At 35.6% G+C, this 12,487-nt stretch overlaps 1 protein-coding gene across 6 annotated transcripts in view; it reads left to right on the top strand.

Annotated features, from left to right (window-relative positions):
* Positions 1-4,053: 4,053 nt before the first annotated feature.
* Positions 4,054-12,487, top strand: part of LOC143241119 (tRNA (carboxymethyluridine(34)-5-O)-methyltransferase alkbh8) — a 57,558-nt gene continuing 49,124 nt past the window's right edge. For 5 of the 6 annotated variants that reach the window (XR_013022182.1, XR_013022183.1, XR_013022181.1 and 2 more), the window contains exons 1-2: positions 4,054-4,197; positions 12,367-12,478. Coding sequence is in view for 1 of the 6 variants with exons in the window: in XM_076484712.1 (XP_076340827.1) it covers positions 4,193-4,197; positions 12,367-12,478 (117 nt within the window). In the remaining 5 variants the exon portion in view is untranslated. Of the gene's footprint in view, positions 4,198-12,352; positions 12,479-12,487 lie in introns of all 6 variants that reach the window. The other variant, XR_013022184.1, reaches the window with a different exon arrangement.

The raw sequence follows: 12,487 nt of genomic DNA on the forward strand, positions 1-12,487 counted from the left end.
GGCCAACACTTTCATACTGAAACAATCTTGTGTACTTATAGTTTAATTTGCATGACACTGGTTACTCCATGTTTACATTTGATAGGCTATATAAATTATGTATGTGAATTTTATTTACCGCTGATAACTCAAATTTATGAATCTTTCAGTTGAAATATCTTGCACCACCATTCAGTTATAAGCTTGTGTTGTCTCACAGTTTTCTTATCTTTCTTGAAAAATTTACTATATGTCAGATACATCAAAACTGGGATATTCTTTCACCTGTATTAATAAAATTAATGTGCACTGTATTTTAAAATAATACCTTCTGGGTCCGTAATCACAGTAAACCTCATATTGTTGAGTTTTAAGGTCCGGATCAGGTTTGATGTTCTGTGTGTTGATCTCTTTGTATTATCAGATAATTATGAGTGACTGTTTGTAAGATAGTGTACATTAGTTAAGCACATATATTTCTATATGCATGTATTACTATGGCACATTGTCACATACTTTAGTAATGTAGAACATATTGCACCTGGCTCCTGTGCAGATTATCCGAGATTACTTTCCAAAGCTACACCTTGGTAGCTGTAATCTGCTGCCATATAGGAGCTAGAAATTTGGTACTTGTTTTGATTTTTAGGCAGCATATGCACTCTATAGAGTTTTCTGACTATTTGGTTATATCACATAAGTGGTTTTCTTGAAACTGTGGATAATATTATACCTTTCAAAATGCAGTCAGTAACTTTGAAAGCAAAGGTCACAATGCCTTTGTGGCCTTTTATTTTTCAACCACATGACCTTTACAGTTTTTGCAGTATATTTAATTGCAAGTAAACTATTTAATGTTTTCAATTTCTTCACTCATTATTAAACACAAATCTACACAATGGACTATTCATTAGAAGTATCGAAACATGAGTTTTAGTACTGTGAGTTCTGGTCCATCAGGAGATGAGTGCTTACATTACACAAGACAAATTGATGGTCATAACACATTTTCAGCAGTTTTTGAACTCTTAGCCATCATTCTATGTAAAAACTGATGATGTTCTAAACATTTTATTGGCAAATTCTATTCATTGAAGCAGTGGCTAGTGTGTGATATTGGAGGTTATCTTCCATAGTGAATTTCTGCTTAAGAGTTAAAAACGTAAGGTTTTCTAAGCCCTTTTCATTACATTAATCTTACAATAAATAAACCATGTTAGTTGAATGAAAATCATACAACATAATGCAAACATTGCCCCTTATAATATCACTTGTTAACTAGGAAAACAAGTGTCCTCACTGATGACATCCCAGGAATTTCATCTACTTATAGCTTCTGAAGTTGATCAGTCCCACCAGGAGAGCATCAGGTGCAGCTTCAACCAACTGTCTTTCACCATCATTTCCTCATCTGGATCGTCATCGACATTAGTACTTTAAACATTGGTCAAGCCAGTGAACTAGAGATTCATTAGTGAAATACAGATGCAGCTTACCAACATGTTCCACACACTTTCATGTGGATTACATCTTCTCTAACTTGTACGTCAGTGGACTGGTCTATCAGTGTCCAGCTTCTGGCACACCAAGTTTGGCATTCTGGGTGTACCAGGTGTTAGCTGTTCATCTAGAGTTTGCAAAGAGATCCAAGCCATGGATCTTCTCAGGATCGGTACAGCTTTACAGCCAGAAATTAATGATAAATTGTTGTGAATTGATCCAGGTGACAACACTCCCTCGAGACTTACTTTCAAACTGACTGACACACTCAAGGCGATCTTCAAAACTGCATTACGTAGTTAAATCTGTATCGTTAAATGTACCAAGATCAACGTAGTTAAATCACTGTCGTTAGATGTTTCCAGATGAACGTAGTTAAATCACTATCGTTAGAGGTATCCAGATCAATGTAGTTAAATCACTATCATTAGATTTATCCAGATCAACGTAGTTAAATCGTTATTGTTAGGTGTATCCAGATCAACGTAGTTTGTTATCAAGACTGATCGTTCTCATTTGAACATAGGGAAGTCCACAACCTTGAAACACCACCAAATCACAATTGAAGGACACTGCTGTTTTCACTCTTCACGTCGTGTAGCATATCAGTTATATTTACTGTAAGGTGTGACTTCTATAGAATGACAAATGAATGAAAACAGCTAAAATGAAATCAACCTTCTTGAGCATGTAGCGTAAATTCGTGGTATATCATCTCAGTATTATTCAGATTTCGATCGAAAATATCGTTAATAGTGGTGGTAAACAACTAAGAACAGTACATCCAAAGCATCCTAGATTTTACTTTTTTGTGTATTGTATCAAAATATTATATACTTTTAGTTAAACTGTATTGTAGAATTGGCTTCATCAATTTAAAGTTTGTTTTTTTTTAATATGAACTACTAATACGTACAGTTAGCTTATTTTAATTATTATTATTAATTTCTTTTTCGAAGTACGTAACGTTGGCTGGAATACCTAAAATATTTGTAAATAAGTAATCCTTATCTCCGAGTTTCTTTTACTCTCGTTATTTCAATTCCAATGTTTAGATTTTACACATAATAGCAATTGCTTGATGAAAGCAACGTGTATAATATGTACAATGTTCAAACAGTAACATTCAATATTATTTTAAAATTCTTAAAAGGAAAACACTAACCGAATATATTCAATCATGTTAAAAATTTCTTTCATTAATTTTATTCCTTGGAAAACATTACTAAAATACAACTCACATAAGTTACTCGGGCCTTTTTATCCTAGATTAAACTCTGTTATCTTCAAATGGTCACTAGCTTATATGTAGAACTTTCAAAGATCGAATGTAAATACACATGCAGCTGTAAAGCCACCTAAACAGGCAATACTTCTCGTCAGTTACAAGTAGGCGCCTTGGAAGACATAGGAGCTTCTAACAGAACTACACTTACATTTCACTTCACCTACTTATCCTGTATACCTTCACAATGAAACCTCATCACAACCCCTTTCCATAGAAAATGTTTCAGTTCTAATTTATGGATATAGTAATCACGAACTGTTGATTAAAGAAAATCTACATATTGTGAAAGAAAGTTTAAGTCTCAACAGAAATTCAACTCTCTCTCCCTTGCTTTATTCAAATAATCCTCTCTTTTAAACTGTATATTGTAATAGTTTCTAACACATTTCATTGTATTTCTTCTATATTAGTAGCCCCAAAGTGGCTCAGCGGCATGTCTGCGGACTTACGGCGCTAAAAACCTGGTTTCGATACTCGTGGTAAGCAGAGCACAGATAACCAATTGTGTGGCTTTGTGCTTAATTCAAAATAACAACAACTACATTATTAATTGATTTAGAATAGTAATGACGTGAATCTATTTCCACTGAAAGTTCCTCTGATAAGAGTGTTTATTGGTTTAAGTACGTTTGCGAAAACAAAAAGTAAGAAAAAAACAAAATATGATCGTAATCTTAAAATATCGTGTTATGTTTCACTATAAGGTACTTATTAGACATAATGAAATATAATTCAGAATTTAATTTTAAGAAATAATTTATTAATGGTGCTGTGCTATTCAGATGAGGGCGCTGTCAAACTAAAGGGGCATTCACTAGAATGAATAAATTCAACAAATATATTCAGTCTTCAACAAATAAGAAAATTGGTCCATATGTCCATCTTCATCAACAAACACAAACCATTTTTTGAAGGCGATGAGGAATAATATTCTATACAAGTCTACCAAGTTTCACCAAATTCCAATCTCTTTTGACTGAATTATTGAGCAAAATTAGTATGAAAAATTGGTCTCTATATTAACAAATAGGTAATTCTTTTATTTGAGTGACCTTGAACTCCAAAACATTTCTAAACTGCGTCATAGTCCAAATGTATACCAACTTTTATCTAGCCGTTTTCGAGAAACCGTCCGAACAAACATACACACACTGGTGAAAACATAACCTTCGTCATCTTCGATAAGTACTGAAATTGATTCAAGAATATTAATTCAGTTGTTAGTGGCTTAGTATTATGACAGTACATATATGTGAGTGAAACAGTTATGTTTCCTTCATACCAGTTAAATTATAATATGAATAATTCAGACTTTATAATGGCATATATACGATCCCTAAACCTCCTAAATCAACCACAGTACAAAAGAGGGCGCTGGATTATTCGAACGACGTAAATGTTAATGTTACTGAACGATAGAGAGACATGAGGTATGTTTTAGAAAATATTCTAACTCGAAGTAGATGAAAGGGAGTTTCACCTGAGAGCTAAAATAATCGACTGTTTAAGGCATATATTATAAAATTATTATTTATGGTAACTCGTCAAAATTAGCAACGCAAGATCTAATGCGTTTCTGTAACTAAATTTTTGAGCAAGTTGTAATATGTTGTGATCTAAATATACAGGGTGACCCGTAAGTCCATACCCATCTATATGTCACCATGTTGTTTGGTTTTCAGTAATTGTGGATTGTTTTCCATGTTGTTTTGTTTTGAGTAATTGTTGATTGTTTTCCATGTTGTTTTTGGTAATTGTTGATTGTTTTCCATGTTGTTTTTGGTAATTGTGGATTGTTTTTCATGTTGTTTTGTTTTCAGGAATTGTTGATTGTTTTCCATGCTGTTTTGTTTTGAGTAATTGTGGATTGTTTTCCATGCTGTTTTGTTTTGAGTAATTGTGGGTTGTTTTCTATGCTGTTTTGTTTTCAGTAATTGTGGGTTGTTTTCTATGCTGTTTTGTTTTCAGTAATTGTGGGTTGTTTTCCATGTTGTTTTGTTTTCAGTAATTGTGGGTTGTTTTCCATGTTGTTTGGTTTTCAGTAATTGTGGATTGTTTTCCATGTTGTTTGGTTTTCAGTAATTGTGGGTTGTTTTCCATGTTGTTTTGTTTTCAGGAATTGTTGATTGTTTTCCATGCTGTTTTGTTTTGAGTAATTGTGGATTGTTTTCCATGCTGTTTTGTTTTGAGTAATTGTGGGTTGTTTTCTATGCTGTTTTGTTTTCAGTAATTGTGGGTTGTTTTCTATGCTGTTTTGTTTTCAGTAATTGTGGGTTGTTTTCCATGTTGTTTGGTTTTCAGTAATTGTGGATTGTTTTCCATGTTGTTTGGTTTTCAGTAATTGTGGGTTGTTTTCCATGTTGTTTTGCTCTCAGTAATTGTGGGTTGTTTTTCATGCTGTTTTGTTTTCAGTAATTGTGGATTGTTTTCCATGTTGTTTGGTTTTGACACTGAATATTTTTAATAAGTATAACCTCTTTGTATCTTTACATTTTTTAAATGGAAATGTGCTTCAAGTGTCCATCATGTTCCTCTCTGAGTTTATTTTTTGTTTTGATGCAGGGTGTATACTTTAATGAGGGTTTTGTATACACTCTAATTAAATATACTTTATTGTCAATGGTTATATAATATATTGTCTTTTGTATCATTATTACTTGTTTTATATCTTGTAAGTACATTTATCTATGCTGTAGGTAATTCTATAGCATCATATAATGAGTGTCTCGGAAGCCTCTCATTGGCTTATAAGAAGAAAAACCTAACATTGATTTTTGCACAAATATGAAGCTTAGACTGGTGAGCTCCAAGAACTTGAAATTATAACTGGATTCAAGTCTTCTTCCTCACAAGATAGTTGTATACCTTTGGTAAAGAGTATTCACAGAATTGAGTGAAACTGTATAGTAATACATATAATATATATTCATCACAGACACACAGTTAAGTCATGGGAACAAGTACATCAAGATAGAAATGTTTCACTGTATTTAGTACTTGTAATACACATCTAGAAATGTTTCACTGTATTTAGTACTTGTAGTAAATTAGCAAGGTTGTAATACTCATCTAACAAACCAGAAAGGTTGTAATACACATCTAACAAACCAGCAAGGTTGTAATACACATCTAACAAACCAGCAAGGTTGTAATACACATCAAACAAATGAGAAAGGTTGTAATATGCATCTAACAATCCAGTAAGTATTTTTTACATATCTAATATACCAGAAAGGTTGTAATACACATGTAATAAGCTAGCAGTAATGTTATACACTTCTAATAAAACATCAAGGTTGTAATACACATCTAACAAATCAGTAAGGTTGTAATAGAATATAACAAACCAGCAATGATGCTGTGCACATCTAACAAACCAGCAAGGTTGTAATGCACATTTAACAAACCAACAAATTTGTAATAGACATTTAACAAACCAGTAATGTTCAAATAAACATCTAACAAACCAGCAATGATGTAACACACATCTAATAAACCAGCAATGATGTTATACACACCTGACAAACAAGCAAGGTTCTAGTTCACATCTAAGAAATCAGCAAGGCTGTAATACACATTTAATAAACCAGCAATGATGTTATACACTTCCAACAAACCAGCAAGGTTGTAATATACTTCCAATAAATGCTGGCGTCTTGTACATACCAAGTAAAGTCATTGTAATTTATAACTTTTTGTTTTCTGATTTTTTCAGATGCCTTTTGTTTCTGGTCAGAATTTGATAAGATTTTTTCTAAATGTTTTAATCCTTACTAGTTTGTTGGTGACTTTATTCTGTGCAAATAAAGAATACTTTTGTATATGGTTCATTAACTTTCATGTTTAAAATGTATTCATATTTGTAAATTAATAAGTATAAACAGTTTAAAATGATACTCCTGTATGTTAGATGGGTTGTTTAATTAACAATTGCCTCCCATGGGAAACAATCCAATAAAAGATGCAGCAACCTGTGTGCTGACAAAGATGCATGATACTTTACCCATTAATCATTAACTGATCTGTCATGATACACTGATAATACTTAGATCAGTTATATATGTCAATACAGTATACAGTCAGCTTTTGTTCCATTGTTTTGATCTAATTTTTCATTAACAGACTCTGCATGTAATTAGTACTAACATACATCAATCAGGAGATTAACTTAAGCCTACATTATGCATGCCAAGTAGGAAGAGCATGTTGTGTCTCAGATATTTGAGTTACATATGTTGTGATTCTTTTATGTGGTTAGGAGACCTCCCAGAGAAGGTTCTGTACTTTCAGACTACGTTATTTGGGATCTAAACATCCACCCAAATGTTTGTCATGCATGGTAACCCGTGAAGGGGAGGAAATTATATTAGAGGTTGAGGGGTCCAATTCCAACACACCACTTTGGCCTTGAATTTCTTTAGGCAGGCAGCCTAGGGATGGCTACCTGGGTTAAATCAGATGGTCCTCTTTGGCTAGGGTCAACTGAGTACCAGTATTGGATGTTCTCAGCAGGTGTTATGGACATTGTGTCTGATACTGTTGTTCGAGTATAGTGTTCACAAAACCCTCGAGTTGCTACATTGTCCTTGTTTGGCATTGTAGTGCATCCCTTCATAGGACTTTATGGTGGGTGGGGTCAGTGGTCACTGAAGTGTAATGTCTTTATTATGGATACCCCCATTTAGGAAATAATAAATAAAAATGAAAAAACAAACCACACAAGAACTGCTCTGTTGTACAGTCAACATCACAGTCAGATTCTGTGATTTCCAATAATACATTCCTTATCTGAAAAATCCATCGTGGCAAATGTCTTCATTTTTCATTCAGAAGTAATTAGAGGGCTTTGCTGGCACCCCTAAGTCATTAAATAAGTTATGTTCTGGAGACATTTTGGTGGAAACATCTTCACCACAACATACAAAACACCTCTTGAAATCAAAGGCTGTTGGGGATATACCCATTGAGATTACTCCCCATGCAACTTTGAATTCTTCCAGAGGAGTTGAAGTTGAGAGGGATTTAAAGAACATTCCTAAGTTGGAGATCTTTGTTAATTTCTTCAGCCAAGGTGTTTCTGCAGTGTGCTAAATCTCCACTCACAAAGATGGAATTATGGTGCCTACTGATGTTTTGATATTGATGTTTACACTATCACTTCTTCCTACTATAGTCAAAGCAGGTTACCTGAATTGTAAGATATGGCCATACATTCCCAACCATTTTAGATGTTTCCAGTTTCAACTGTTCTGTCACTCAAAAACATCATGTCATGGTTCTTTAACATGCACTTGTTGTGGTGCCGAAGACCATGACACTTATGAGTACGAACTGGAATGACACTGTGTTAACTGTAGTAGTCTACACCCCTCTTCCTCTATTTCTTGCCCTAAGTGGGTGGCGAAGAAATAGGTGCAATGCTTGATGACTATAAATAACATTTCCTACCCAAAGGCTTGGAAATTATTGTCTTCAACTTCATCTTGGATGTATGCTGTTGTACTCAATTTCACTGCCACAATGGGAGTACAAACAGATTTCTCTGTGACCCAACAGAGTTGCTTGCAAAACATCAAGAATCTTTTGCCCTTGATGATTAGAAATGTTGAAAAATCTGTGTCTACACTCATCTCTGTCCTAGTCTCTCCTTCCAGTGACTGTCCAGTTCCACTTCCTTTGGCTTCAGGTTCAGGTGTTTCCTTGGGTTTTTTTCTGCAGCTCTGTGAAGCAAAACGACCATTCATTCATGAACTGAGTAATTGTCCACAGACAGAGACTTGCATACTCAACTCAAGACAGGATAAATGTGGTTTGATAAACCTTTGTCCAATAAAGGAAAAAAAAATTTGGTCGAAAACAGAAGGGTTGCCTGTCACGTTCTCCTCCACGTAAATAAAAATGGCCATTCTGATCCAGTGGAACTGTCAAGGTTTTTATTCATATATAGATGACATTAAGGTTTTGATTGATTCTTACCATTCCATGTGTCTCTCCTTATAGGAAATGTTTCTAAAGCTTGCTGATACATTCACACTTTGTCAGTTTTCTTTGTTTAGAAATGAGAGGTTGTGTAATGGATAAATGCATGGAGAGGTGACACGACCTGTTGATCAGCATGTGCCCACCCTGTCTTTGCCACTCCATACATCCTTGGAGGTTGTAGCCATCCTTATTTCCTTGGGTTGTATCATTGCTGTTTGTTCTCTCTACCTGGCTTCTGAAGAGACTTATGATCATTCAAACCTTGATGCCCTCAATGAGTAGTTGCTGTCTCCCTTTATAATCCTGGAGGATTTTAATAGACATAATCCCCACTGGGGTGGTTCTGATATTGATGGGAAGGGTTGTTTCATAGAGCATATGCTCTTGGATCAAAACCTGTCTCATTTACTGCTGTTGATCTTTCTATCTGCTCCCCTTCACTTTTCTCTTACTTTTCTTGGAGGGTTGACAGTAACCTATATGATAGTGACAACTTTCCTATCATTTTGAGAGAGACTTCCAGTGGTCAATGCCACCTGACCTGGATGTCTCGATGAAAATTGGACCAGGCCAGCTGGTCCTCTTTCACTGCTTTCTCAGAAGTTGATTCTGCCATCATCTGTAAACCATTGATAGACAACTGCATGGCAGCAGTAACTGACAATATTGTCCAGGCAGCTGCTCAGTGTATTCCTAAAACATCGACATGTTTTCCATAGTATCCACCTCTGTGGTGGAATCCTGCCACATGGCACGGAAAGCACAAAAACTGGCCTGAGATACTGAGATACCTTTCATAGGTATCCAACACTTTTAAACCACATTGTTTTTCAGCAAGCCCATGCATATGCTTGGCTAGTTAGATGTCAAAGCCAGAAGAGATCATGGATTAAATATATATCTAGCATCTCTTCTTACACCATTTCCAAAGTTATATGGGACAGGATTTGAAAGGTTATTGGACAGTATACTTCTGCCTCCCTTTTGATCTTGTTCTCTGATGGCCAGGAAGCTGTTGATGTACGGAGCATTGCTGATACTCTTTACTTCATCCCGCATCTTCTTAACCATCAAGACATGGGCAAAGTGATTGCCTCTCTCCTTTTGGGTTGATCGTCTCAATAACTATAATCACCCCTTTATGCTGGTGGAACTTATGCTTGCTTTTCATTGGTCTGAATCAGGTCAGAGCCAATGATATTCATTACAAGATGCTGCATCATGTCTTTCTTGCCTCTCTTGCTATTATTCTGGTTGTTTTCAATTGGATTTGGCAGGAGAATGTTTTTCCTGATGCTTAGCAATATGTTATTGTACTCCCCTTTCCTAAGCCTGGGAAGCATCCCAAGATTCCTTTGAACTACCATCCAGTTGCTTTGACAAGTTGTCTCTGTAAGATTTTAGAGAGGATGGTTAATGCTTGTCTTGTTTGGTTCCTTGAACCAGACAAACTCCTCTTGCTACAAACTGTCCTCAGTCACTTACTGAAGTGGACCACAACATTTGGTTTTAACTTTACTCTCTTCAAAACCATTTGCATGTACTTTTGCCACCAACGGTGTTATGACCCCAATCCTGAACTCAGTGTTGATGAAGTTGTGCTTCCCATGGCCTCTTGGAGCTGATCTTTGTACCACACATTGAGCAGCTACAAGTCATGTGTGCAAGAACACTGAACATCCTACATGTCTTCTCTTTCACCTCTTGGGGAGCAGATCAATGCTCTATGTTAAAAATCTATCATACTCTTATTCAGTTGAAACTGGACTATGGGTCTTTGGTCTGTGGCTCTGCCAGGACCTCAGTTTTGAAGATGTTGGACCCTGTTCACCATCAGGAGGCTTCTCCACCTCTCTATTCCAAAGATTGTACACAGAGTCTCATAAACCTTCTCTACACCTCCACCATTTGCAAGTGTCTTTACTGTATGCTTCAAAACTTTGATCATTACTACAACATCCCACCTGAAGTTGTGTTTTCTTTCCTTGGTGGGCTGTGCTTTTTCAGAATAGATGGTCTGACATTGTGCCTTTTGGCCTTCATATCCAGATGCAGTTGGATGAATTGGGTCTGTCCTTGTATAACATAGCAGTATCCACTGATTAGCCCATCCTACCACTGCTAATTAACATTCCCAAATGTGACCTTTCTTTGAGTCATGTGAAGAAGGCATATACTACTGATTGGAAGTATCACTTTCTATTTGCCGAACATCTTTTGAACCATTCTTCCACTTCCATTTATACAAATGGTTTGAAATCAGGTGGCTCTGTGGGCTCTGCCATAGTTTGTTGTGATTTGTTTGTTGCACACAGAATTTTCTCTACAGTTTCTGTATTCACTGTCAAACTGTATGCCATTTCTCTTGCCCTGGATCACATAGAAACTGTGCAGTACATGAACTGTACTACTTATACTAACTCAGTTAGCTCTCTGTTGGCTCTGGAATCACTTCACGTTAGTTTTACTCTGTTATTATCAATATTCAAAACTGACTGACCCATTTCTCTCTATCATTTACTTTCATCCAGTTTTTCTGGATACCAGCCACTTTGGTATTTATAGGATCAAGCTCGCTGATACCGCAGCTAAGTTTTTCTGCTCTGGTATTATCACTGCTGTGCCTATTCCATACATGAACTATGATCCTGTATTCAAGGCTCGGCTCCATGCCAGTTGGCAGTTGACTTGAAGTGAGTAACGTGGTAACAAGCTTTTCCAGATCAAACCTTTTATTGCTCTTTCACCATCTTGCTTCAGTAAGGATCCGAAGGAGGAAGTTGTTCTGGCCAGACTGTACATTGGTCACAGTTTTTTAACTAATCCCTTTCTTTTATCTGTTATTGATGCACTAGTGTATGGTCTGTGTGACACTCAGGTCACAATAGTCCATATTTTACTTTTATGCTGTTGTAACAACCAAGAGCGACAGCACTGCTTTTAAATATATTTCTACCATGGATTCACCCATAATGTTGAACAGTATCAATGATGATGGTGACACTGTAACAACCAAGAGCGACAGCACTGCTTTTAAATATATTTCTACCATGGATTCACCCATAATGTTGAACAGTATCATTGATGATGGTGACACTGTAACAACCAAGAGCGACAGCACTGCTTTTAAATATATTTCTACCATGGATTCACCCATAATGTTGAACAGTATCATTGATGATGGTGACACTGTTCACCTAAGTTGTGTTTTAAAAATTTTAAGGACCACTGGTCTTTTTAACTCTATTTAAGATTTTAATTTGAAAATTGGACTTTGTTTTAACATTATTCCTTTTACATGTTTTAATGATTTGATATTTTTACCTTTTTATTAGTTGTGTTTGGTGCAAATAGCTCAATTGCTTTGTGCCAATAAATGCTAAACAATGAACTGCTTATGTTGTGAGGTTTGGAAATAAGTTGTATGGCTGTTTTTGGTATGGTGGTTGGCCAACTGAGCTGAAAAATGAGGACAATTTATTTACTCTGGGGGTCAATAAAAATCTAGAACTTTAAAGGTGAAGTTAAATGTGTTGATGACTTCTCTAGAATACTGAATTGCCTGCACTTTGTATGTGATCTGTGAAGATTAACAGTTTTTAGTCTTGTCTTTTAAGTGACAAGATGAAAATGTCAAAGAAAGAGAGAAAAATGTACAGAAAACAAGTTCGTTCGTGCAAGATTCTGGAAAAACACGAAGGAATTAAAAGTGTTGATAAAGCATCCTGTGTAAGTTTT

The sequence above is a fragment of the Tachypleus tridentatus genome, chromosome 13, assembly GCF_004210375.1.
Source record: "Tachypleus tridentatus isolate NWPU-2018 chromosome 13, ASM421037v1, whole genome shotgun sequence".
Classification (NCBI taxonomy): domain Eukaryota; kingdom Metazoa; phylum Arthropoda; class Merostomata; order Xiphosura; family Limulidae; genus Tachypleus; species Tachypleus tridentatus.